This window comes from Gasterosteus aculeatus, chromosome 3, assembly GCF_964276395.1.
Source record: "Gasterosteus aculeatus chromosome 3, fGasAcu3.hap1.1, whole genome shotgun sequence".
Classification (NCBI taxonomy): domain Eukaryota; kingdom Metazoa; phylum Chordata; class Actinopteri; order Perciformes; family Gasterosteidae; genus Gasterosteus; species Gasterosteus aculeatus.
Window position 1 is genome coordinate 9,108,171 of NC_135690.1, and position 25,352 is coordinate 9,133,522.

General features: G+C 43.4%; 1 protein-coding gene across 1 annotated transcript in view; it reads left to right on the forward strand.

Annotated features, from left to right (window-relative positions):
- The first annotated feature begins 1,298 nt into the window (after positions 1–1,298).
- The window catches only part of clstn2a (calsyntenin 2a), a 91,025-nt gene continuing 66,971 nt past the window's right edge, over positions 1,299–25,352 (forward strand). Inside the window, exon 1 of the mRNA XM_040171074.2 lies at positions 1,299–1,534. Coding sequence (XP_040027008.1) covers positions 1,462–1,534 — 73 coding nt within the window. The 5' untranslated portion in view covers positions 1,299–1,461. The remainder of the gene's footprint in view (positions 1,535–25,352) is intronic.

The window sequence follows — 25,352 nt, forward strand, 5'->3', positions numbered from 1 at the left end:
CACACATATAGGAAAATAATTGATGAACTGTTACAGAAACCAGTGATTCTGCCACAGGGTGAAAACTGAAAGACTCAAATCTGCAGTGGGGAGTATGGCGGCGACGCTCATGCTCTCGTTAGGATAAGGCAGGAAAACATAATGGCAGCAGCTTCGACTGATCATGAAAGGAGTATTTTCTTAATAAAAGTTTTTATTTTATTTGTTAGATGTCTTCCAAATGTAGCCTATACATATAACATAAACAGGACATTAATGGAGGATGTGGGTCAAGGATGGAAATTGATGAGTGGTCTGAATACAAAAAATTGGAGATCTGCAGACATCAGTGCGGCTCTTTCATAATACACATAAGTATTCCGGTGGTTGTTTAATGTTTCACAATATTAATTAGTCAATATTATCGGATAGCTTTTTATAGTAGCTGCTTTGAGCCTAAAGCAAAAGTAATCACTATCAAAACTTTCCCTAAGAAACATTTTATTATCATGATAATGAATAAATTTCAGGCAAATGCTAGATTGATAATTAGGGGTTATGCAAGTAGTTGTCCATACCCCTCCTCGGAGCTTTGCTTTTTTTCAAGTGAATTACTTACTTTCCACAGTTTATTTTGGTGTTGTCAAGTCAGAAATGTTACAAAACATTGATTTGTGAGCAGTTTCAAGTGTTGAAGAACTTGAATCACAATAGAAGGAACGTTTCCCTCATGCTCACGGTGATCTTCTTCCATGACAAAAAATGAGCCAGTGATTTATTTTGTTGGATTGTGGTAAGCGACTTGTATTGTTGCAAAGCTTGGAGTTCACTGAATAGATTGAATAACTATAGCTGCAAATCGTAGAGGAATGCAACCACTGACAGCAAACTGTCTGTCACAGAAGCTGTACCCTCTAATGTCCAAACCAATCCTTTACCCTCTTAGCATACAACTACTAAAACCCATCTCGAAAAAACCCCTCATATTACCTCCCCTCTTTTAAAAGCACCTCTCTGTGTCAAGCTGCCCAAACCAACACACATTCTTCCCAGAAAAAACGCTTTTATTCTTCAGAATAAATGAGTACAATTTGTCATACCTGTGGGGAATCCTTTTCTAGCGCACCCATAATCATTTTGGTGCAACAAAAAATAATTTTAATAATAGGTATTTTTTCCGTCTTAAATTGAACCTCATATTTAATTCCCACATTTTCAAGAAAAACGCTTAACTGCGTTTTATTTTTAATTCAGAAAACAACAACCGGAAGCCGTGTTCTTCAGCGTCGCGGTTTAAACGTCAGCGCTTCTCTCTCTCCGTGCGCACCGTGCTCGGTGATAGTCTCTCTACCCTCCCGCCGCCCCCACCAGTGAAAGAACCTCCTCGCGCTCGGAAAGGAGCTCCAGGATTTTCGGAAGGAGGAGGAGAGGACGGAGAGACACCAGCCGCGCTGCTCCACCACCACCACCACCTCCACCACCATGCAGATACTCGGGGTCCCCTTCCTGCCGGTTTGGCTTCTTCTGGGCATCTGCGGCGCTTTCGGCGGGAAAGGTAGGAAAGAGAGGAAATGATGGAAAGAAATGAAAAATAATTTGGGCTAAAATGTCGCTTTTCCTGCTCACGGCGTAACGCTACGGCGCCTCGAGTAAGTTCTGCTGGATATTAAGTAACTTAGTGCGTTGTTTTTTCTTGGCAACTATTTAATGTCGTTACTTACCCAAAGTTCGCGTAATGGTGGGGCGGCGCGCGCGCGCACGTAAATATATATTACATTTATATATTGATGTTACATAAGATTACGAAACGCATGATAAACTTGTCAAGAGTGGTTTTTTTTAGATTAAATAAGGAAAATCACTCATTAACAAGTTCTGACTTCAGCTCTGCTCTGGTAAGCATAATTCTTCCCAAATTATAGGAATTCACATGTAGCCACATTTATTTTTTACCCCCCTTCTCAGGGTTGCTGGTTAACGCTTCCTCACAGGGAATTGTGTGTTGGAGGCAACCTTGTAGGCCTTGAATAATTAAAACCACAAACACAATATTTATTGAGGACATCAGCAGTTATGGTGCCGGTCATGATTGGCTGGTTGAAGATGACTTCTAACTATGACAATCGATTAGTACCCGGGGAGGGTCTGCACGCTCAGGGCCTCCAGTTACACACTCTCTCACACACGCACACACACACACACACCCACACGCACACGCACGCCCATGAAGGGCAGCAGCGGTTACACTGGTATTAATTGGGTCTCTGGGGTGAGAGCGCAGGCAGGCTGTGCCCAACCAAACATTATCATTATTTTCCTTGTTTATAAAAGACGTCAATATGGGATGCGAGCGCGAGGGAAAGCTGACTGGGTTTAGCTTAAGTTTAGGGACGAGCCTCCTGTAAAGACACTCATTTGATACAATGCAACTGCATATACATATTTATTGTCACACACAGTTGTCATTGGCGATGCAATGCACATACATCATCTTTTTTCTGAAATAACTTTAAATAAATCCTGGAATTTTATTAGCCTTTCTTTTCTTAAATGAAGCCTGTTCCTGTTTTGGATAAGCAGTATATTAAGGCTTCTGTGCTGACTGGATGTTTACTTTGCTGTGTGAGAGAGACTCAGAGGGGGAGTTTGGTAGTTTGGCATTTTGCATTTACAAGCTCAGCAGAACACGGTGCCGTATATGGATGAGACGCAGGCGTGCTGCCCAAAACATCCACCAAAAACAATTCAGAAAAGAGACCACAGCGAGAGAATGACAAATAACGCGGGCTGAGAGGATTTGAGAGGTGCTGGCGAGAGAAGGAAGCGAGCGAAAAACAGGATCAGATTTATGAGCATCTTTTCAACGGAGCCGTCGAGCTGCTTTATCCTCGCCGGGACATAAATCCTGAAAGCGATATGGAACGTGGAGGCATAAGTCAGGGTTTCCTCTTCTCTGCCGTGACTGGTGAAACAATGTCGGAAACGATGTGGAAACCGCGCTGCCCGTCCTGTCGCACTCCCCCTCTTCACTGTCATTCATTCCCTTTCTATTTCCGTTCCTTTCCTCTGCTCTCTCTCTCTCTCCTCCTTTGACTCTCTTGCTGTTTGGTTTGTCCGCGTTTCGTCATTCTCCTCCCCACAATCTTTTTCCAAGCTCGAGCAACCTCCCTCTCTGATCCCCGGAGCTGCTGCTCGTTCTCACTCCACTGGATTCAATTCCAAAGTTTTATGGGCTTAAGTGAGTTGTATAAACGGCGAGGCGGTCTTCTTTTTGTCTTACTTTGCCTTTTCTCATCTGGAGACTGTCACATTCTCACTCTGTCCCGGATACCTCCCCAAAACCATTTATCTTATCTCCTTCCTAGCCTGTCCAGATTTTCTCTGTCTTTATCCCCCCATTGTACCTTCGCTCTCCTTCCATATCCCCCGTTTCGTTCCTCTCGTGCCTCACAAAGGAGAAAAAACACTTTTTTTACTATGCGTAAAAATAGGTGAAGCAGCAGTGATAACAGGCAATTGCGTTTAAACAGACTGAATACAGGCGATTATAAGTGTGTGTGGAGGAATGTCAGGTCTGTGTGCGCCTGGAAGTATATGCAAATTAGGGAGAATATGCAAATGAACGCCCCTAATTGGGATGTTAATTACTCAGCACGGCTAATTATAATATGTCTGATGAGGCGTAAGGTGGAGGAGAGGAGTGAAATGGAAGGGCTGCCATAGGATGATGTATGTGTGGCGATAAGTGTGTTTGTTGCGTTACAGAGAGCTTTTTGTGTTTGGTGCTGCCAGTATCATACCAGCTGGTCCAATGGCCCCGTAGGGGCTTTCTGGGCAGCGCAGCTCAATATGTGGTGGATAAACATTGCATGCAGGGCTGACTTCTGAAGGAAACACACACACACACACTGCTCGCTCACCAATGCCTCGACTCACACACCGGGACACTCCTGCACTCTTCAAACTATCTGAGTGAACCCTTTTTTTTTCATAATTTCTTAATACAGACATATTTCCCTCTCTGCCAGGTGGCAGCTTGTGTCACTAAATTACTCAAGTGGTGCTGCAGAGGAGAGCGAGGACAAGAGGACGGGCATGCTGTGCATGTGGCACGGAAACACAGCACGGGAGAAAGAATAAGATGCAACATACGGACCAAACATTGTGTCTCTTTGGGCTTCAGGCTGGACGGCAGTGCTTGATATTTGTATTGGCTACAGCCACAAAATAGGGAAATGTTCAGAGGACAAAGCACATGCCACAAGCACTTTTGTTCAATCGTATGTATGTATATTACATTGCATGTTTAACAACCACCATATTGCCACACTGTGAAGCCCAAATCTGTGTAGAAGTCTGCAGGAGGAGAGCTGGTTGGCGTCAACAAGAGTGTAAAGCGGTAACAAGTGGATGATGAAATGCGTCGGCGTTTATTGCCTTACTCTCGTCTTTTATGGCGGCATCGATTTGTTATTAACGAATGAAATGGTGGAGCTTCGCTGTTGTGCTGCCGTTGTTTTCGCTCCGCTCCTCCTCGTCCACGATCTCTCACCGTAAACGGCGTCTGCTCACGTGATGGATGATCAACAGTTCCACAGTCCGCTATGAAGATATTAGACGTTTTTGAAATGTTTTTTTTTTTTGTGTCCAAGAACACAAGATTTGCCAGGTTGTGCTTTTTGTTCCCGAACTCCAGTTGTTAGCGGGCCGTTGCTCCGCGTGTTGTCGGCTGCGTGTTTGGTCGTCCTGGCCGAACACTGTGAATTAGCTCGGCCGTGTTTGGGGAACAGATGCACGACGTGTTCTCAGCCCCTGAGTTGTGTGCTCGTGGCCCGAGGGAACATGAAACACGTTACATTCACTGACCTTCATTGATTTTTCCTGATCATTAAACACACAAGTGTAGTTGTCCGAGTTGTAACCTTATTAGTTTCCTCATTCTGTCTTAAAGATCTCTTTTTTTTTAAACCCTAAATCCAATAGGGCCCAATGATTCTTTTGTGTGATAAATAGCCTCAGTGTTGGCAGCAAGAGTAGATCCAAGGGCAGCTAAAGAGGAGGCCGAGTACGCTTGAACTTCCGTGTACTCACTGGAATTTCTTTTTTCATATACGCATTCAAAATTGACAAAAATTGCTCGACCTCGCTCATCCTTTGGCTGCGTAGAGCAATGTTCTACTTGCAGACGGAGCTGAGTCGCCGCTACGTTATCTCCGTGTGCGCGCGGGCCGAGCGATCCTTTTACTAAACAATAGTCTGTTGTGACTCACGATGAAGCCTGAAGTTATCAAGGCGTGCGCCACTGCTCACCGTTTAATTATAATTCCAACACAAACCCATCAGCCGGCCGTGTATTTGTGTACCTAATAAAAAGTGTGTGTTTCGGTCCCGGCCAAGTATATGAAACGCTCCCAGACACACACACATACACACACGGATTGAGTCCTCTCCGTCTCCCTTTCAAGTCGTCCTGTGTGGGTCTCTTTCACGCAGTTCCAAAACCGCGCACACACGCTTTGAAATGGCTTCACCATTTCTTCTGATTCTTCCAACGAGCCGTCATGAAAGAAACCGTGTGTTTTCCATCATGAGATTCAGTGTTTAACATCCGCAGGTTTGCGTGAATATTGCCGAGTTAGGCTACAAAGTGACACTACATGGTGTAACATCACAGGTCCTGCAGCCAGTCTCGCCATAGGGAATTCTTGTTTTCTGATACTTTGCCCACAAGGCAACTCGGTGTGTGTGACTGAAAAACAAACCACGACAAAAGAATATCTTTAGAGGAGAGTGAGTATCACTGTTTTTGTGTGTGTGTGTTTGAAAAACAGACAAGAAAGAGTGCGTGCGAGGTGTTGCTCACGCCATCAGTCATGTCCGCACACACACACAGACTCCTGCGTCTGGTGTACCTGAAGCTGCAATTTATGCTCCTGGGGAAAGGGAATCACAGCAGGGGGGGAAATGAAAGAACGTCCTCCAGAAGAAAGTTTAAATTGTCACCAGTCAGACGTGTTATCTCCGGTCCTGTGTCTCTCTGCCGTTTCTTTTTTTTCCTCTTCCGACCCGCCGACTGCTCTCCGTCCGTGCCGCTGACCCCCCCCCCCCCCTCTCTGGGAAGCAGCACATTAGATGCCAGGGTTTGGATTTGTGCGTTTTAAGTGCAATACCTCGGACCACGGTCACGTCTTTGTTTTATTAAAATAAAAAAAGCTCTCCATGTCTCAGGTGTAGTTGGGTTGTGAGGTGACGTCGCCGTGTCCCCATTTCTGTGTGTGCGTATCACGTTTGTATATTGTGTCTCTCCGTGTGTGTAAAATGTATGAATGTAAAAAGTTTGTTTGTTTTTGCAAAATCCATTTTAGAATTTTATCATTGCCTACCTGAGACGAAATGAATGAACGTAATGAATATGAAATAAATAATGATAAACTGTAAGGAAAAATCCACAACATTTTTGTGTGGAGGTGTTTGTTCTTTTATTAAAACTCCCCAGTGGGAATAAAAGAAATTGATTTATTATTCCTAAGATTCTTGGTCCTTTTTGAAAAAAAGTGTATCTAAAGGCAAACTGCTTTCACCTCGTCCATATGGTTCAGCTTTTATGTTATTATATTATAAATGTATGTAGGATTCAGAGGCACTTTCTTTTGGTTAGAATAGAAACACTGTAATTGTATGGTTCTTAAACAATAGTCTGCATATATTTCATCCTTTCATTCTACTGCTGGAATAATGCAGACACAACAAGCAGATGAAACCTGCTTTAGTTCATCACATGCAGAAACATTGAGCTCCTGTGTCGCAAGTTACTGCAACAGGAAGAGTGCAAGAGTTCTCTCCGGGCCCTGATTGACCTCATCTTGTGTTCTCCAAGGTCTGTTTATAATTTCAAAGTATTATTATGTGTGTCCACATGAGAGATGAGCGGTGGGCAAAGGGCTTATGAGGTCGTTTGCCCCCCACCTATTACCGCGCAACCTAGTTGTGTGATTGTGAGTCACCAACTGCAATTTTTCCCTGATTGATAAATATGGACGTGTCGTGAAAAAGGTCCTCGATTTCCTCCGGTTCGTGACGTACTCTCCGTCTTCGCCTCTGCGTGTTCCATTAGCGGCGTGATGTACCGTCGCTCGTTGCCCTCGGAGTCATTTGATCTTCCTCCTGTGTGCGCTTTTGCCATTTTACTCGAGTGACCTTCCAACCCGACTGCCGACCACTAATACACGACATCACTGCTTCCAGGCCCTCTCTGTCTCTACGTCTGTCTCCCTCTCCATGTCTCTCTCTCTCTCTCGCTCTCTCTGCGGCATTTTACCGCTGACAACTGCTTGTGCTCTGCATAAGCAACATTTCCCATCAAGTCAATGTCCCAACAGATGAGATGTTTTACTTACTCCGGTGTAATGACATTTTGGGTTTCTTTTATCCACGGTCCACAGCTTTCGCTATTACAACCCTGTCGCCTGTCAGCAAAAAATCCTATTAATCTTTCTGCGATTTCAGCATTGTTTTTTTTTCGCACCCTCTGATAATGGTGCTTACTCGTGTTTTTCCAGCTCATTATTGTTAATCGATTTGATATTCGTCATCCCACGCGGAAAGTGAAACGTCCCTTTTATCCGTTGGAGCTCAACTGGACCTCTGAGCATTCTACAAAAGCCTCCGTACTCTCATCTACGACAATTATGTCCTTTTCTAAAGGGATAATTGTGTAAGTGCTAAGTGATGTGTGCGTTTTGTAGTTGGTTTAATTGAAAATGTGTTCATGAAAAGATGCCTCCACTTGTCATGTTGCTTCACACGACTCAAAGGGGATTCTTTTCTATTTCCATGAGGGCTTTGTTGGATGATATGTAGTCATACACTGCTGATTTCCTGCTATAAATTCGAAATAAATATGGTATATATATATAGAAAAGTAATATAATGCACATGTTTCTATTGGTTTTGTATCATTTTAAGGACTATCAATTAAAAGTTTTACTGCGCGTGCCTCTCAACAGATTCTGAGGCAGTTTTCTTGCGTGTGTGTGTGTGTGTGTGTGTGTGTGTGTGTGTAATAAAGGGATGACGGCAGTCGAATCTAAGCAATGTTGAAAGCAAAGAAAAACCCAGCAAGAGTATCCTCCTCAGTCCACCTGTCATAATTAAACCTCCACTGAACTGTTACATTTCTATTAAAATGCCACGGCTTTGTGTGAGGATTGCTCACTCCCACATCTCAGGGGCACTTTTCCTCTGTAATTATAGTCAATTTGCTTCACCAGAGGACAATAAATGTATTGTATTGAGTTGAAAAGACAGAGGCAGCATCCCGGCACATCAGAATGCTGTTTTCAAAAATGACTCTGTGCTTTTGTCTTCTCCACCAACATAGTCTTAATATCGCTCTCATAGGACTCGGTGATTTACTTTTCTCCACAAACACAACAGTCAGAAATGAGCTCCTCTCATCCAGATTATTGGATGAATAAATTCAATTTAACAGGCAATCTTCCCCTGGCAACATGACTGTTTCTGAAATACGTTTTACATTAGTAAAGCGACGCGTCGAGCTGGAGCACCCACCGTCGATGGATGTGTAATTACTAAGCTCGTGATATTGTGTTAAATCTTCGCCCTGTTTTGAACCTGTCGCCTCACTTCATGACAAGAAAGTGAGTTTTTTTTTGCAAAGTAAAGGCTGTTGTGTGGCGAGGGTCACGGATGAGATAACCAGAGTGAAAGGACGTCTGCACATAAACACGAGCGCGCTCGTCACACGGCTGATGTATTGGTTTGGGGAGCGTTAACATTAAAACACGCCATCAATCCTCGCACTCCCCCGCTCCTCTCCCCACGTGGCCGCTCACCCTTTATACTTCACTCAACATTATCGACCAAAAAACGGTTCCACGGACCAGTGCTCATCGGCAGGGAAAGAGCTCCTTTTTAGCAGCTACGGCCGCTTCGGGCGCGCAACTTTTCCTGAAGTAATGACCGTTTGCCTTTTTATTGGACATTAGTGTGTGTTATTTCTCTGCCGACCTCGCTCATGCCTTCCCTTCCACCAGCTGACCTTTCGCCCCCCCCCCTCCTCCGGCGTTTGCGCTGACATCCACCTTTCCCTCATGCACAATTAAACACACACACACACACCTACGGACGCACATCCACTTAGCAGCCCGCGAGCCTCTTGGAAGCGGCTGCTTTCTCCGGCGGTGACGTGAATCCGCTGCGAGCGGCGCTCCGTGGGGGCGGCTCCACGAAGGGTCTGACAGCTGCTCTGGGTCGAGACAATCAGGGATGAGATGGCCCGCTAACTCCTCTCGTTAAACCCCCCCCCCCCGCTGAACTTTGTCTTTCTTGCTCTTCCCGTCTCCTTGAACGACAGATGCAGAATAGAATAACTCCTTATTGTCAGCGTGGAACAGCGAGAGGCCTCGCAGCCGCTCCTCGGCGCCGCCGTTAAGACCGCTCGCGCCGAGGCCCAGGCGGCGTACATTATTAAAGTGGTGCACGGTTTACCTCTCAAGCATCATTTCTTTATTTAGACGGTAGCCCCGGGGCGCAGAGTAAAGGGGGAAACGCTGGTAATTGCTGCGGTAGACGTGGCGTATATCCACCGACGTGAATTCTAGCAGCTCCCGACTGGTGTCATTAGAACTAGAAGCGTTCCTCCCTTTTTAGTTTGGTTTTATTTCCACAGTCTCTGAGAAATGAGGAGGATTTTGGGGCCATATTGTGATTTGGTATCGGAGTTAGTGATGCCACCCTTTTTGTTATTGCAGAATATCTTAATTCCTCCCCGTTGACAGATAAGGATTTTAAGCAGAAAAGTCTTCTTTCCCGGCCCGATCCCCGTGGTAGATTAAACAAGCTGCTGAGAGTATTTGGCCCTGTGTTGCATTCAAGGGCCTCTTCTTACTCATGCTGCTATGGGAGAATAATACTCCACGTATTCAGTATGTCATATTCACTCCTTAAGTGACCCTACTACCCAGTTTGATTTAACTGAAAGACGTGTAAGAAAACACATAAAAAAATATTAACTTCACTATGACCGACTCCTAAATGACCTTTCTGCCTTGGAACTATAATAACCTGGCAAATGTCTAAAGTTTTGCGTTGTATTTTATTACCACAAGTCCAGAGCGAGTACAGTTTACTTTGTATAATCTGTTCTGTGTACGCTTAAGTCCCCCTGAGTGGCCTCCGGCTTTCTCTCTTTGGTGGCCGCTCCAAAGACGTGGACTCCTTTAAGGTCTCTGGAGGACAGAGACGCATTGGAAAAAACACAAAGGAGCCACGGTAAAGAAACCGAGCGGGCGAGAGGAGAGGCGGTGGGAGAAAGACGAGCGAGGGAGGAGGAACAGGAGCCAAGGACGGAGGAGAAGCGAGACGTTGGAGAGCAAGAGAGGCCGAGATAATGAAAGATTAAAAGGAACCAAGGAGAGCGTTGTGAGGGGAGATGAAAGCAGAGAGGCCGTGCGGATGTGCGCTACTGACGCTCGGCGCGTGACGACCTCAGATGCCGGTCGAAGGCGCTCGCCGCCATTCATCATGATTATGTGCCGGTAGGCAGGTGATGTCGCCGCGGGCGAGGAGACGGGAAACCAGACGGTCGCATCCGCTTTCACGGAGTCTCTGCTGTGTCCTCTGGGTGTTGTTTTCAACTCACGGGTGTGCGTGTTCTTGTCTTCCTGATTGAGGCCATGAATGCTTTAAAGGGGAGTCGTTTTGAAGATTTTAGATAATGGGTGTGGTCTGTGATGTGGCGCCACCTTTGTGGCAGGGTGTTCTCCAGCCGTGAGTTTGGGTTCTGGTTCGTCTGTTACGTTGCTGTTTTGGGTTTTTTTTACACCGGTTTCTCGGCACTCGTTAAAGACATTTCTTCAAGTCAAAGCTCAGCATCTGTTGCCCCCGGTGTTGCAGCATGGGGGTCTTTGTGGATCGTTTCTGAAGACGGAGTGCATTGAAGCAGCACAGTTGAACAGAGATACAAACACCACTTCTTGTCCATCTCCATGTAGCCAAACTGAGCCGCTACCATCAAAGCCAGCGTGGACGGTAATCGCATTGGCTCATTGACTGCAGTACTGAGAGGTGTTGGCGTGTCATTGTGCGGCCATGTGACCTCGGGTCCTCTGCAATGTGATTACCTGTCTGGTGTTGCGCTCTCAGCACAATCCTGCCGGCAAACCAAGCAGAACCTCATTTTGATTATTTTCTTTCCTGACGTTATTTGCTGTTTTATCTGAATGCGTGTACTTCTCTCTGTGATATTAAGCAGAATTATCCACATGTATGTGAACGTGTGTGCCTGTGCTCTGTCCGTCTGTTGTTTTCTGCGTCTATTAACATCCAAACGATGGCCTCTTCTTTTTTCAAGGGAATCTTGTTCACTGTAGTTCTTAATTACGTTGTTCATAACAACCGCAATTAACAGCCTCTCGGTCCCTGTACTGTCATCAACACCTACTAATGGGCTCACTTGCCCACATCTCTAGAGAACACTTCGGATAACAATCTATCCTTAACATGCGTCAAACTACTGACTCAAGATGAGAGGGAGGTACGTTTGCTTTAAAGCCTATTGTGTGTACTTGAAAACAACATTTTTTAATCTCTCTATGTTGTATGATTTTCGTTCCTACACTGTAAGTGTCTCAGTTCTTGTCACTAGGATTTTTCATTGAGTTAGAGAAGTGTATAAAGTCCGTTTCAGGTAGAGCCAGACCTTGTGTGTACTCTGTTTTTACAAAAGTTATACAAATTACTCAAATACAATGTAGAACCGCTAACTTAAAGGCATTTTAGTGTAATTCATGCATGCTGCTCCGAGGTGTTGCACAGGGTGAACAAACCTCTGGCATATGTGCACTACAAACTATGATATTTTAAAACGCATTATGCCGATACCAATATTTCTGCAATAAGATAATCAGTTGGTTATATGCTAATGCAAAGGGGGGGGGGACTTGCCCAGTATTGTTTGTTTTATCAATTTGGGCCCAATGAGGTTACATTAAAATGCTAGAAAAATAGTCACCATGAATTGGGACCCCTCCACAGTTCAACACTAGGATATGGATATTAGGAAGGCAACCATAGCGGAGACCGCGAGAAGGTTCAAGTTCATCAGACTAATTAATAGATGAAGTGATCTTCACCCCCCCCCCGTCTTCAATCACCAAGCTGCTTTTCACTGACGCGAAACGGAATGAAAGCATGCCGCTGCTGCAGAAGCCCGACGTCTCTCGGTTTGACCCCATGCGCATGGCTGTAAGTGTAGAAGCACATAGTCACTTAAATGTTGTTCTTTTTATGTCCCTCTCTTTGAATGTTATGACCCATTGCCCACGATGACTAACAAACAGATGCTGAAATTGAGCATCGGACCGCCCACAGTAAATATGCACAATCACGTTTATTCTCTCATTACTTCCCCACGTGGAGACATCGCTTATAAACTCTCATTGACTCCTGCGAGCCCATCTGTGGATACTTAACTGTAGCCGGCAAATCGTCTTACTCCGACAGCTAAATTCTTTACTAATGTGATTTTTTTTTTTTCACCCAGGCTCTAATGTCTGTTAGCTCAATGGCCCTTTGAGGTGACATTTATTTAGAATAATCAAGAGGAATTAAAGGGAGTCGACTAATGAGGAGCAGTGAACACATCGCTTTAGACAATAATGTAGAGTACAGCAAGGAAAGCCTCTGTATGAAATTAGTTTTTAAACCAAAGCCACCTTCCAATTTCACCAAAGTCGCCAAAATGGAACGCAGTAAAATCAGCACAAAAAGTCTCATAAAGGTCCTCTCTGAATCCTCAAACAGTATCTTTGCTGTAGTCTTCCATCTCTGCTGCTACCTGTGGGTTTGCAGCTCCGTCCTGCAGTATTCAACACATTTCCTCCAAATGAAATGTCAATAGGTAGCAAAAACTCAGCAGACTCTGTGAGGGGCCGAAGACGGACGTCACAGACTGAGGGAGAGGAGGGAACAACCTCAAACACACAGTTTGGTTCAGTTTCAGGGTAAATATTACAATTCTTTCCTTTTTGAGCTGGTCAAGTTAAATTGTCTATTTTTTAAATAAATAAACTGCCAAAAGAAACATATTTTCAGTCCGTTTATTGACTGTAATTGACTAGTTACTATACTAAATATAGTAATTAGTTAAAAAAACGTATTTGTTATGTTAAAAAAGTATGATTCATTTTTTGCACTTCTTTGTGCCTCAGATTGTGGTGTGTTGGCCTCCTGCCTTGTTTGGTATTGATCCCAAAATAAATAAATAAAACTGAATTCCCGGTTACATTTCAAGAAAAAACATGTTTTCTCCCGGATAACAGGAGCAGTGTTGGTGAAAGTTAAAGTAACTGCAGTTTGTGGCTTCAGACATTTTCAGGTTCATTCTGTGTGCTGCATGACATTGACTGACTGGCCTTCAAGCCTTGTTTGCCACTCTAATAATCAACGACTTCGCATTAAAGACCCCGAGAAATGAAAACCCAGCTTGTGGATTTGATGCATTTTTTGGGGGGTGGAAATCGCACCAGGGTGAATTTATCATCATACAGCCTGATTATATGTCTCTACAATACGCAGAAGCGTCTCTTTGACCGGTCAATGGAAATACTGTAAGTAAACAAGAAAATGTGATGGGATACCGAGAGACAAAAAGACATTTCATTATTTCATTTGCATGTTCATCAGGTCTCATCTCCCTCCAACTCCTTGTCTTTTCTGGCCGTGTGTTCTTTTCTTCTGCACGAGATAAGCGTAAACACGGGACAAAAGATTTGTGATGTGAGTCGGTTAGACATAAAACCGCCCGGGAGAGAAAACGAAATAAACCCTTTGCTGTCTGATCTTATTTCACTTCTTTCTGCCCAAACTCTGTTCCTCTCCCCTTTGTTCACTCGCCCTGCACAGCTTTGTGGATGAGATGTGGGTCCGGGCTGTCAAGTTTAGTCGTTCCGTGATGAATGTACCTCTGTTGTTCGACTTCTCTCCTCATTGAAGTTCAACTCAACACTCTAAAAACTAAAAAACAAAAACCTCTTCGTCATTGTGTGCTGTGTTATCTGTCTCTTTTATCATATTTTGAAATGAGCAGCGTATTCTGTATCTAAGCTCCATATGATGCTCTGATGCGCATGGTAACAGAACGAAAAACCTCATTGTCATAGCTAATGTGCTAACATTAAATGTTTTAATTTAGCTTTATTTCGTTGCATGATTTTATTTTCTCAGTTTGTCTTATTTCCAGACGTATCAAAGTGAGAAGGGGCGGGAATGTCAGAACGTCTTCTTTTAATTCCCCATCCACAATATTTTTGCCTTCCTTAATGCAAAAGTATTCAACATTCTGAACATTATATAGCAGTAGGCTACTAATATAATTGTAAAGGACTATAATAACAAATACATTTCTATTACGTTGCACGTGAGCGCTTCGACATGCTGTCGAGAAGCCGTCGAAAAGTTGTTACTTTGTACTTTCAGAATTTTCATTATGACTTAAATATACTTCAAGCTTTAATTTCCGCCACAGTCGATGTTTGTATCGTGTCTGTTTTTGTGATTAGTTCAGGGACTATTTTTCCAATTATCCAGAAGTAATCCAGTGAAACGGAGGATGAGCTGCACTTCTCGCCTGCTGGTGTCCGTACCTGTAAGAAGGACGTGTGTGTGTGTGTGTGTGTGTGTGTGTGTGTGACTGAGAACATCTGAGTGACACTGTGCTGAGAAAGAATGAGGATGAAAATGACAGAAAATCTGTGCCTGTTTGTGTGTGAAAGTGGATGTCACTTTTGGTCCACTTCACGAGACACATTTCAATATGACGAAAACGTGACGGCGCGAAATCCCTTCGCGGACAAATATGTGGACTGTAATCACTCACTAAATCCCACCACAAATATCTGCATCTTAATCTATAAGTGATTTGATCCAGACGGCAAAAGAATTTAAATATACAATTTGAAGATAAGGAATTCATCATACATGACATTGTTTTCCTACTCAAACTATTTGTTAGAATGTTATGAAGCACGATAAGCCAGAACAACGTCACCGTTGAGATTCAGCTATTATTTTGTGCCTCTTACTCGGTGAACTAAGAGTACTGACTGAAAGATAAGGACTGCGCCAATAATTAATTAATAATCAAGGAATTAGGTGTGCCAATAGACTAAAGTATAACTAATGATAATAATTGACTTCTCTTCTTAGACTGTGTGAAATAAACCGCTCACCCACTTTCATCCTCATTCTTCTCAGAATCAAAATCACTGAAATCAACTAAATGTTTTTTTCACTTGTACTTTTGACAGAAGAGCAGATGTCACGTCCTCTAATGGGAAAATGAAATGAGATGACCTTTTTTGTAAGGGTAATAATGTTGTGACGGAAGTTTAAGCCAAGTCCTGATAATAGAAATGTATTTGTTATTATAGTCCTCATTCAAGATGCCTGAAAAACATCTACATGTATAAACGTATAGTCAGATGTGAGCCCTCAACTATTCTCTTTTTGCCTTGATGCTTGTGATATAACGACAACTTTTTTTGTTTTACTACTGAAAAAGACATTCTCAGTCAGTGTCCATGCAGCTCAACGTGAACAACACGCATACTGAGTGAGGTTGTGATGTACCAGAAACCTGCATGTGCTACTTTAATGACTGTAATCTGTGACATCACCTCCTAACCTCCTTGGGATGTTGGCTTCAGTATTTCAAAGTAAAATAAGAATCTTTCTGCTGTTTCCACCAGGTTGCGACACCTTTTCCATACTTCAAGTAAAGTAACCTGTTTACCTGTTTACTTAAAGTCAAAGAAAGTCTTTGTGTCTGAAATTACAGGACCCTTCAAAAACTAGAGTAGGGCGACAAATAAGGAATAGAAACTGCAGGAGCACTGAGCAGGGCCATTAATCATCCCAGTCAGTTAACCGAGAAAACCAATCAACTCTTGCATCAGCAAGGATCAGCAATGGAAAATACACATTTTAAATTACATTTGAAATAAATCTAGTCACTAATCTTCTAAATATGGTGAGAACTCCTCCTGTTTTAAATAATTGCAGATTTTCTCAGTTTGATTTACTCACTTTATTATTTTTTTTCCCACATTTAATTTAAACTTTTTCTCCCTCGCTGTTATTGTTAGAATTACATTTTACACAAGAGTTAAGTTGAGTGAGCTGGCTGCCAGCGACCTGTGGAGGCACCCACCTGGCTCCCCCAGCTCAATTAAGCTTAACCTTAAGCTCCGATTTAATAATGGCAACTGGTGACTTGTATAAAAATCCCCCTATGTGCAGTTTCACGAACAGGATATTTGCAACAAGGAAAAATCTGCAGGCTGTAAAAATCACTTTTGACCAGATTCATGTGTCAAAATGAATGTCTCTCCTCTCTGCACATTTGACATGTTAATGTAGCGTTTCTCAATTGCTTCCACTTCAATACTCTTCTCATTTACCTCTCCCGTCTATCTCTCCACATTTCTTCTCTTGTTAATAATTCACACAGCAAAAGCCTCTCTGACACACAACCAGGGTTCAGGGGTTCCTGATTGAGTAGTTTTATGTGTTTACTTTTTGGAATATATCGTAAACCCGTCGGTCCTCGGCGTCTTTAGGAAAGGCAGAACATTTGGGTTAAGCTTTCCTCTGAAAATCGAGAGGGTGCAGGAGACTTTTGATTGCCTTAAAAAAAAAGAAACCGTGCACCTTTTTCCTGTGCTGCATGAAACTAAATCTCGAAGCTCCTTCAGCAGCATTTCTCGCCCTGGTTGATCCGGCGCTCTCTCCTCCTCCGCCGGTGGGCCGACGAGATGCTTCCACAGAATGTGAGAACCACGTCTCGCTCTGGAGGTCGCCGTGAACAGCCAGGGAACCTTGGCTGGACCAAAGTGGTGGTATTTAGTCAGTAGTGTCCCTGGAGGACCACGTGACATCTATCAACATGACGGCACCGCACCTCCTCTATTCATCGGCCTCGACCACTTTATCTTGACTGGCTTTCCTGTGGACATCAAACTAATACGGCATTTTAAAAGGTTTAGAAGTACAGAAACACCGACGGCACCAAACACCAAAGGGACAGGCAAAGTAAATGTCAAGGTCAGGAGTAAACATGGCCGCACAAAGACTGAACATTTCCCAATTTGAGGGAGCTCATCAAGTCATGAAATCATAGACTGTTTTGGTTCTTAATGTGCAGACCTCCTTGCTTTCTCTTCATGCTGCCTTTAAAAATAATGACATGATCCTCAGTCCTGCAACCAAATAATAGACACAGGTGAATATTGGAGGTTTCAACAAAATCATTTTTTTTTCTTCCAAAAATAAGCTTGCATGCTCAAACTAATAAACTCCATCTGCTTTTCATTTAAGGAAAGCTTTTATCCACCATAGTGCTTTTGAGCTCCAGGGTATATTTTCCAATGATTTTTAAAATATTTTTCAGAACTGAACTTTACTAATAAGAAAGGAAGAGCAGCTCAAAAAGTAGTTTTTCAGAATATAAGTAACACCTACAAATATTCCCTCTGACTGAACTTGGGCAAAAGGAAAAGGCACGAATCATTTAATCTGGTTCTCTTCCCATGTAGGAAACCAGCGTCATGCATCCGGGACTGTGGCCATGGATTGAACAGATGTAATGAAGATGTTTTGCATCTGCACCAAGTCATTGCTCATTAGAGCGTTACGGTTCTGTCTTCATTAAAGTTTAAATAACTTTCCCCCCAGAAACCAGTGGCCCATTTTTAACTTTCTACTGATCTCTGCATCTTCGCCTGCACACACCTCTGCTATGTAGGACAATGCACCGCCACTGCTATCAACATGGAAGTAAAAGCTCAAATAGGTGTATGCAGACTCGCACACGCGTTCACAGTTGTGCTACATTTGTGAGGACACTCGTAACGATGTTTCATAGCCCCAAACCAAAACTTCAACCAAAAGCCTACTTCTGAACTTTAATCTTAAACCAATTCTTACACCTCAAAGAACCTTTTGAAGGAATCAGATTTCCCAAGGTGGCCCGTTGCATCGTGATCCTTGCAAGATTAGCAATGTTTGTTTTGAGATTTTAGAGCGAGATATGCATATGCTAATTTTGCATATTTTTGCATGTCTAGAATTCCTTGACTTCAAATTGTCTGGTAATAAATCTTTGTCTGTGCTGGAGTAAAGTATCTCTGCTATTTTTTAACAGAGCGGATGTGAAATTTTCTCTGTTCAGAGCATATTGTTCACCACAATACGCTGCGCGCCTCTGGGCGACCTAGAGAAATGTCAGCCAAATGTCTGGCTGCAGGAGTCCCACTATCGTAAGAAATCTTATCTTGTGTATGAAATTATTCTCCGCCTTAATGACTCGAACGATGAAATCCTTTTCTAGTTTGAACAAACATTGGGCTTAGTTCTACACGCCACCAATGCAGCTGTTTCTTTGTGTTTTTATTATTGTCTTGTCCCATCTGGAGCCTCAGTCTGGAATAAAATTTGATGGACAGTCTGAATCTGCCTCAACAGATGAATACAGACAAGTTACATAAGGACGCTTTGCAACATAATATAGGAAGCCATCTTGAACTCTTTTACCAATCAGTTATACAAAAGATGCCGTCCTTCCTGAAACTCTGGTCACAAATAGAAGAAAACACACATGGAGGCAGCCTGCTGTGCTGCTGGTCCTCTGGTGGCAGAATGACGTGACCGACAATGAGTCCAGTAACAGAAGTGTGTGTGTTTGAATACCAGTCAAAACAGAATGTGTTCCTATCTGAAAATGGATCACAGCTGGATGCAGGAGCTCCATCGTTTGCAGAATGTCTACTCAAGAGGCGCCCATTTTATACCGTACTACTGGTACTAAACCATTTCTCTTCTTTTAGAGGGAATCCAACAATGACCTGGACCTGTGTCACACCTGCAGGTTGTTTTATTTTTATTTATTTATTATAACACTATGAGACTCATAATAAGTCAGCACATTATTATTTGGCTCTCTGGGGATCATTACTGTGTTTCCCCATGGTTCACAACTAGGGGGGGCGGGTAGTAGATGGTCCGCTGGTGCTCTTCTCTGTCCATACGGACATATTTGCTTATATTCCATGCTTTTTAGAGGGGGGGCTGTTATAATGGTAGTGAAAACACTGCATTAACATTTACTGAGCAAAGGAGTGTGCCCACTATCGAAGGGACCGGGAAAGGATTTTGTATGTTAAGATTGAAAAGGGGGATTTCTTCCAGTGGTCCGGAATAACCCTTCCACTGGCAGCACAGTGTGCAGCTCCAGCACAAAACCTACGCATCAGCGTTATATTCAATGGGCCGTCATGCGCTGAGGATGTCCTTTCACACGAGAGACCAAACAGGTGCTCGAGAAAAAAGCTCCTTTCAACAGGTATTTTAAGCGAATCTTTTGAGGAAATATATTAATCTAATGGATTTTTGTTGTCATGTTTCACTTGATCAGTTAGCTGGTTTATGGCTAACCGCTTGTCTCATAATGAAAGCGTTCAATGCCAAAGTGTTGGTAGTGACAGAAAATCCTTCATTTAAAAAAAAAAATCTCTAGATTGCTGCTGATTCCTTTCAGGAAACACTAATAGTATTGGAGAAACATGACATATCATTTCCTAACCCCTTCTCTGCAACGTGTTTTATCTAAAGAGCCACATTTTGTTTAATGTTGCCCTGACAATAACAGGCAGGCTGTCTGACAAGATGAGTCTGCGGCAGTGCAGGGAAGATAAAGACTATCAGCATGTACACACACGCAGTGTTTACTAATGTAGAAAACCTTTGTTTGCTTTTGCTGGCAGAAAAATATCTCATGCTCAAGCATATACAATTTCCGTTTGTGTGTGTGTTTTTTTTTTTAATGTTTGAACTCACCGCAAATGTTCAATTGTGTATTTACACAAACATTAATTCAGCTTACCCTCAATAAAATACCCTGAAATACAATTCCAAAAAGAATGTATCCCAACCAGCGACGGCGCTCTTTCTCTTCCTCTCTCTCCATCTGCGCGGTCCACTGGGGTCAGTGTGATGTCAATCCTGTGATCAAACGGTGTGCTTAGGCTCTGCACGCTTGCCTTCTCCAAAGGAACTCCAGGAAGTATCTTCCTGTGTGTCTGCCTTGCGCGCACACACACACACACACACACACAAACCAACGCAAACGCACATACAGCCACAGTTAGCCCCTCAGGCAGCTATTGACTATAATTTGATACGGCAGCTTCTAAAATAATGTCTCGGAACATTATCTTTATAAGTAACGTGACTGAAGGAAGAGATGGAAGCTGCAGGTAGAGAGAAACAGAGTTTAATAAAAGAAAAAAATTCTCCGGTTATCATCCCAACAGGGAATCTGGGAAACGCACTGCACTGCTCTGCAGCATAAAATCTAAATTAAGTATAATATCCAAATGGTGCCCTAAATCCTTGCTCATATACGTGTAGCACTACCATCACACTGCTACCTCACTACTGCAGCTGCTTCCACCCATGATGATGATGATGATGAGACAAAAAGAACACCATGGTGCTACACCACATGGAAGAAACTTGGTGCTGCGTTTTTTTTGTTGTTTTTTTTACCACATTTGAACAGCTTAGTGACAGCACGAGCAGATTGATTGACACATTATGTCAACACATTCTTTGTGTGTGTGTTTTTGTTACACAATGTAGTGTGCTTTCTCACATGAAACTGGCTGTTGTTGCATCCCATCGTCATTCGATGTGTCCAAAAGGGGATTGCCATTAGCTAAGGCAATCCATTCTAGATGAGGAGTTCAAATCCAACCGTTCCCCGCCGCGTATCTGGGTCCACGTAGCTGTGGCAGCAAGCAGAGGGAAGGCTGCCACGTCCTCCAGCTACTCTTCCCACTTGAGATCCACTCTGTCGCGCTTGACTGGTTTGGACGCCCGCGTGTTCTCGAGAGCTGTTGTTGTCGGGAGCTCCGGCGGCTCTCCTGATGCATCTTGCTCCCAGGATGGGGCGAGGCGATTAGCACCGTTAAGAAGATCCCTAAATAGCGGCAACCTCCTGCGAAATGACCAATCACGCTCTTAACTGGTGAGAGTGGGGGCCCTCTGCTGGAGCCCGACTCGGCATGCAGGCGCACCACCTGCAGGGCGAGGTGCTGGAATCGGTCGTGTGGCCAATCAGGCGGCAGAGAGAGAAAGGGGTCTTTGCTTGCTGACCCGTATCAACCACAAACAGACATCACCCCGAAAATCTCTGCTTGAGATGCAGAAGCGCACCACTGCCAACCGCCGACACTGACTGACTTGCATTAATATATGCAAGAACGGACTGGGCAGAGGGGGGGGGGGCAGGATGTCATACAATGAAGTGAGGATTAATTGGTTCTGGAGATGTGTATTGAAATAAATTGAACTAAGAAAAGTGCCGGTAAATCTTTCCGTCTGCGTGTCCAGCGTCTCTCTGCGTACGTTTGGAAACGGCGAGTTTAGGGAGCCTTTGTTCTCTTTTTGCCGTTGAAGTCAGCGAGTGAGCCTTAACGCATCGATAAGCTGCCGCCTGAAGCCTGCTGAAGCGTGACTCACCACCCGCTGCAAAACTTAAAGCGACTTCAGAATCTTGATGAGAAACAAGAAAGCACGAGGGCAATAATCTTCTTGATGAATGCCACGTTTTTAATCGTTTTAAAACTTTTTGATTATACAGTTTTTGCTTTTTGGGTGGTCATGCTCAAATTTAAATGAACCAATAATGTTCATGTGGAGTGAAAGATTAAAAAAAATACTATTAACTTGGCCTGTTTGTTGTTGTTCTTTTTCTTTGTATGATGATATAAGAAAATAATCTCCATGTTTTGGTGTCGCTCTGCAGCTTAGATGAAGTACATCTAAAAAAAAGAATTACAATTTTATGTCATTGTTATTGTACTCTGGTACAATGAAATGTCACATTACTCATCTTCATTTAACAAATAAATGAACAGTATCAGAAAACCGCAGTAGTAGCAGCACCTTAACGCTTGCAGTAATGTGTAGAAATCTCTATTTCATATTTATTCGCATGTGCTGTGTATGTACGTTGAGACCGAAGAGTAACTGGAGTCCATGCGTGGTCGATCTTTAAATGTCCAAGTGGGCAAACAATTGGATCTTATTTGTCACCTGACCTGGAAGCTGCGTCCCGCCCCGTCGCTGTCCGTACACAGCGCCTGGTTGGGAAACATTATAGATTGTCTTTGCGTGTCTGATCACCGGCACATTCCCTCGATGTCTTTTCCTCATGCAAACAAATCAGTCTGTGCTATCAAAGCAGCCTCGCAGCATTGAGGTGGTAATTAAGGTTACTGAGGTATTTTGACATATCTGCTGGTTTAAATGTCACCGTCTGAAAGAGTGAAATATTGGGAGACTTCAAAGAACTCTTTTTTTCCCCTTTTGCAGATGTGACTCACTCAAGCTGAAACCCAAACTACAGCCATAGAGACGACATCGCATATCTCTGCTTTTTTTTCACCCAGTGTGAACAATGTGGGAGATCCATGCGAGCTGGTGATAAGGCTTTGCATGAATTTCCATTCAAGCCATGCGGCTGCTCGCAGTCACACACCAACCACAGCCCTGAAAAAAAGACTAAATACACTGTGAAAAATTCCGAAAGCTCGGGCTGCGGAAACAGACAGCTTGAAGGAACTGTAGAAACCGATGACGCACATCATGCTAGTGGTATCATACTGGAATTTATAACTCTCATAACATACGGCTGAAATGTATCAATATTCTTTACTTCCTTTTTTTTGGGGACGTCATTAGAGGATGATTAGAAGGGAGAGCGTAAACTTGCTGTTGACATCTCTGCCTGTGAAGAACACGCTACGAAACGCAAACTATTGGAAAGATTTCAGTTTTTATTCGACACACACAGGACCACTGTCAAATTATTTTGCTAATGGTGGTATTTTTGGAACGAAGAAGAAGATCTCGACTCGACATTGTGAGTTGACTCTCTGTGGCAGAAACCAACACGCTGAGCTCCTCGCCGAGATGCTTCGTAGCTGATTTGGAAAGTCTTATTGAATCAAGGAGCCAGTGGCGTGATGCCAGGATGTAAGGGGACTTTAATTTGCTTTTATCAGTGACAAGTGTTCTACTCAGCATTGTGAAATACCACTTACAGAATCCTGTCTCCCCGGTGCATAGGTTAGTTGTGCTGATGCATTTGCGTGTGTGTGTGTGTGTGTGTGTGTGATTGATTGTATTTAACATGACTCTGTCTTGACGAAGATGTTCAGGCTCCGACAGCACGCCTACAACTATAAGTCGAAACACTGCAATACACACTGACTAAATTTCGAGACAGCCAGAGTTTCCCCAGAATATAATAAATGTAATTATTATGGCTGTTTTAATTCGATAAGTTCCATAGTTGTGTTATCTGAGCCCTGCAGGGCAGCAGAATGTGTCGCCACAACACAGACGTGATATTTGTTCACTAGGTAGAGTAAGATCATCCTCATATTATTATCTCCATTGACTAAGTCCTGGGTAGGAGGTCCTCTAACAGTTTGAAGACTGACAAAACTGTCAGTATTTAATATGAGATGTATTTACCTTATGAATTTTCTATTTATGACGTTTTCAAAATTAAAAAATGATACCCACTATACCGCATGTAAGGAAGACATTTCACTACAGTGTTTTGTTTTAATAATGAAAACACCAAGGACCCTTCGGCTCAGCTTTCATGGGAGAAAAATACAAAACTCCCTGTGACGGAGTGCGGGACAATACTTTATCACACGGGCGGATATTTCCTCGTTCTCTCTCGCTCTGTCTCCGAAAGGTCAGAGGATGAGAGCCATCTCTTCATAGCAATGAGCTTTGGATGGAAATAGCAAGAAGCAGAGAGCTTCAGTCTTATGAATCGATTCTTCAGCATCTGTAATAAAATTTGGCCGCTCCCCATATTACATTATTTCCCATCCCTGTCCGGCTCTGTGAGACGACTCCAGGCTGCTGGGGCTTCATCAGACCACAGCCGGCGCTGGGACAATTATTCAGACATTAGACCAAGAGGAAGTCTGATTAGGCCCATCGTCAGACATCTGCCGTCCCACCTGCAACCTGGACCTCGTCTAAACAGCCTCAAGAACCGCAGCGGAGAAATGCCTTCAGGTCTGTTTACCCAATGGTCGCTTCAAGACCACGACATTACCGCTCTTTGTGTGAAATAACACGATCGCTAATCTCCATAGTTGTTTTTGTTGTTGTTTTATAGACCCGTTTTCAGGACGTTTTGCGCACTGCCCATGCTGTTAATTCGAAAAGAGAAGTAGCGATGAGCATGGTTTGATTTATGAACCTCATTGTCATTGTATAGAGGTTATTTTTTCATTTCTATGGAGAATTTGAAGGCCTTTTCTTGCCGTGAGTGGCCCGGTGCAGACTGCAGGATACACTATAAACCTTCTGCTCAGTGAGTATACTTCACAGTACGCTGTATTATTACAGGGCATGTTCTGGGGCCATTTGTAGGATTTCACAGATGAGTTAACTAGTTTCACAACAGCAATTTGGAATTCAGCTGCCCAAGCAATTTCAAAGACACTATTCATCTTCCCCTGAAATGGACTGCGTGGCGGAGAGTAAAGAAAATGCACTGTCGGTACTTTTGAATGTGTTTGTCCGATTATCCGTTCCCGGAAATATGTGGCTGACTGACTGGCTCGTAGGCGAAACGTTTGAGTTCATCAGCGCCAGTTTCTTTCCAAAGACAATCTACGTACTCTGTGCTATGAAGAGACGGCACTGGTCCTCCGCATTTCTATAATTAACCATGGAACAAGCAGCAAACAGGCAGGGAGCGTGAGGAGGACCGATGATCCATCAGAATAGTACCGCCTATAGATTCACTTATAGCGTGATCGTATTCAAACGGACAGATGCTGTCCTTTCCCCTCAGGATCATCCATTTATCCGGAAACTTACGAAGAACAGAACAAGGAGGCATTTGTGTAATAAGCATTGAGGGAGAAACGTAGGGGTGCAAATAACCCTTCCATTGATCATGCACGTGTGTAGACACACACACACACACGCACACACACATTAGCATTATGGCGGTGACCTTTCTTCATGCCAGCCTGATGGCTATCTGCTAACCTTGCTGCGTTAACAGTTTGTCCACTAGCTGCTTTTTCTCTCCCTTTAGTTCTCACCTCTGAGAGAGAGAGAGAGAGAGAGAGAGAGAGAGAGAGAGCTGTGACACTTTTGACCTCCTCAAAAATAAACCGCTATTTTTAAGTACTTAAAAATAAAGCATGCAGCTGTCTCCAATTCCCCTTTGAACAACACAAGGACTG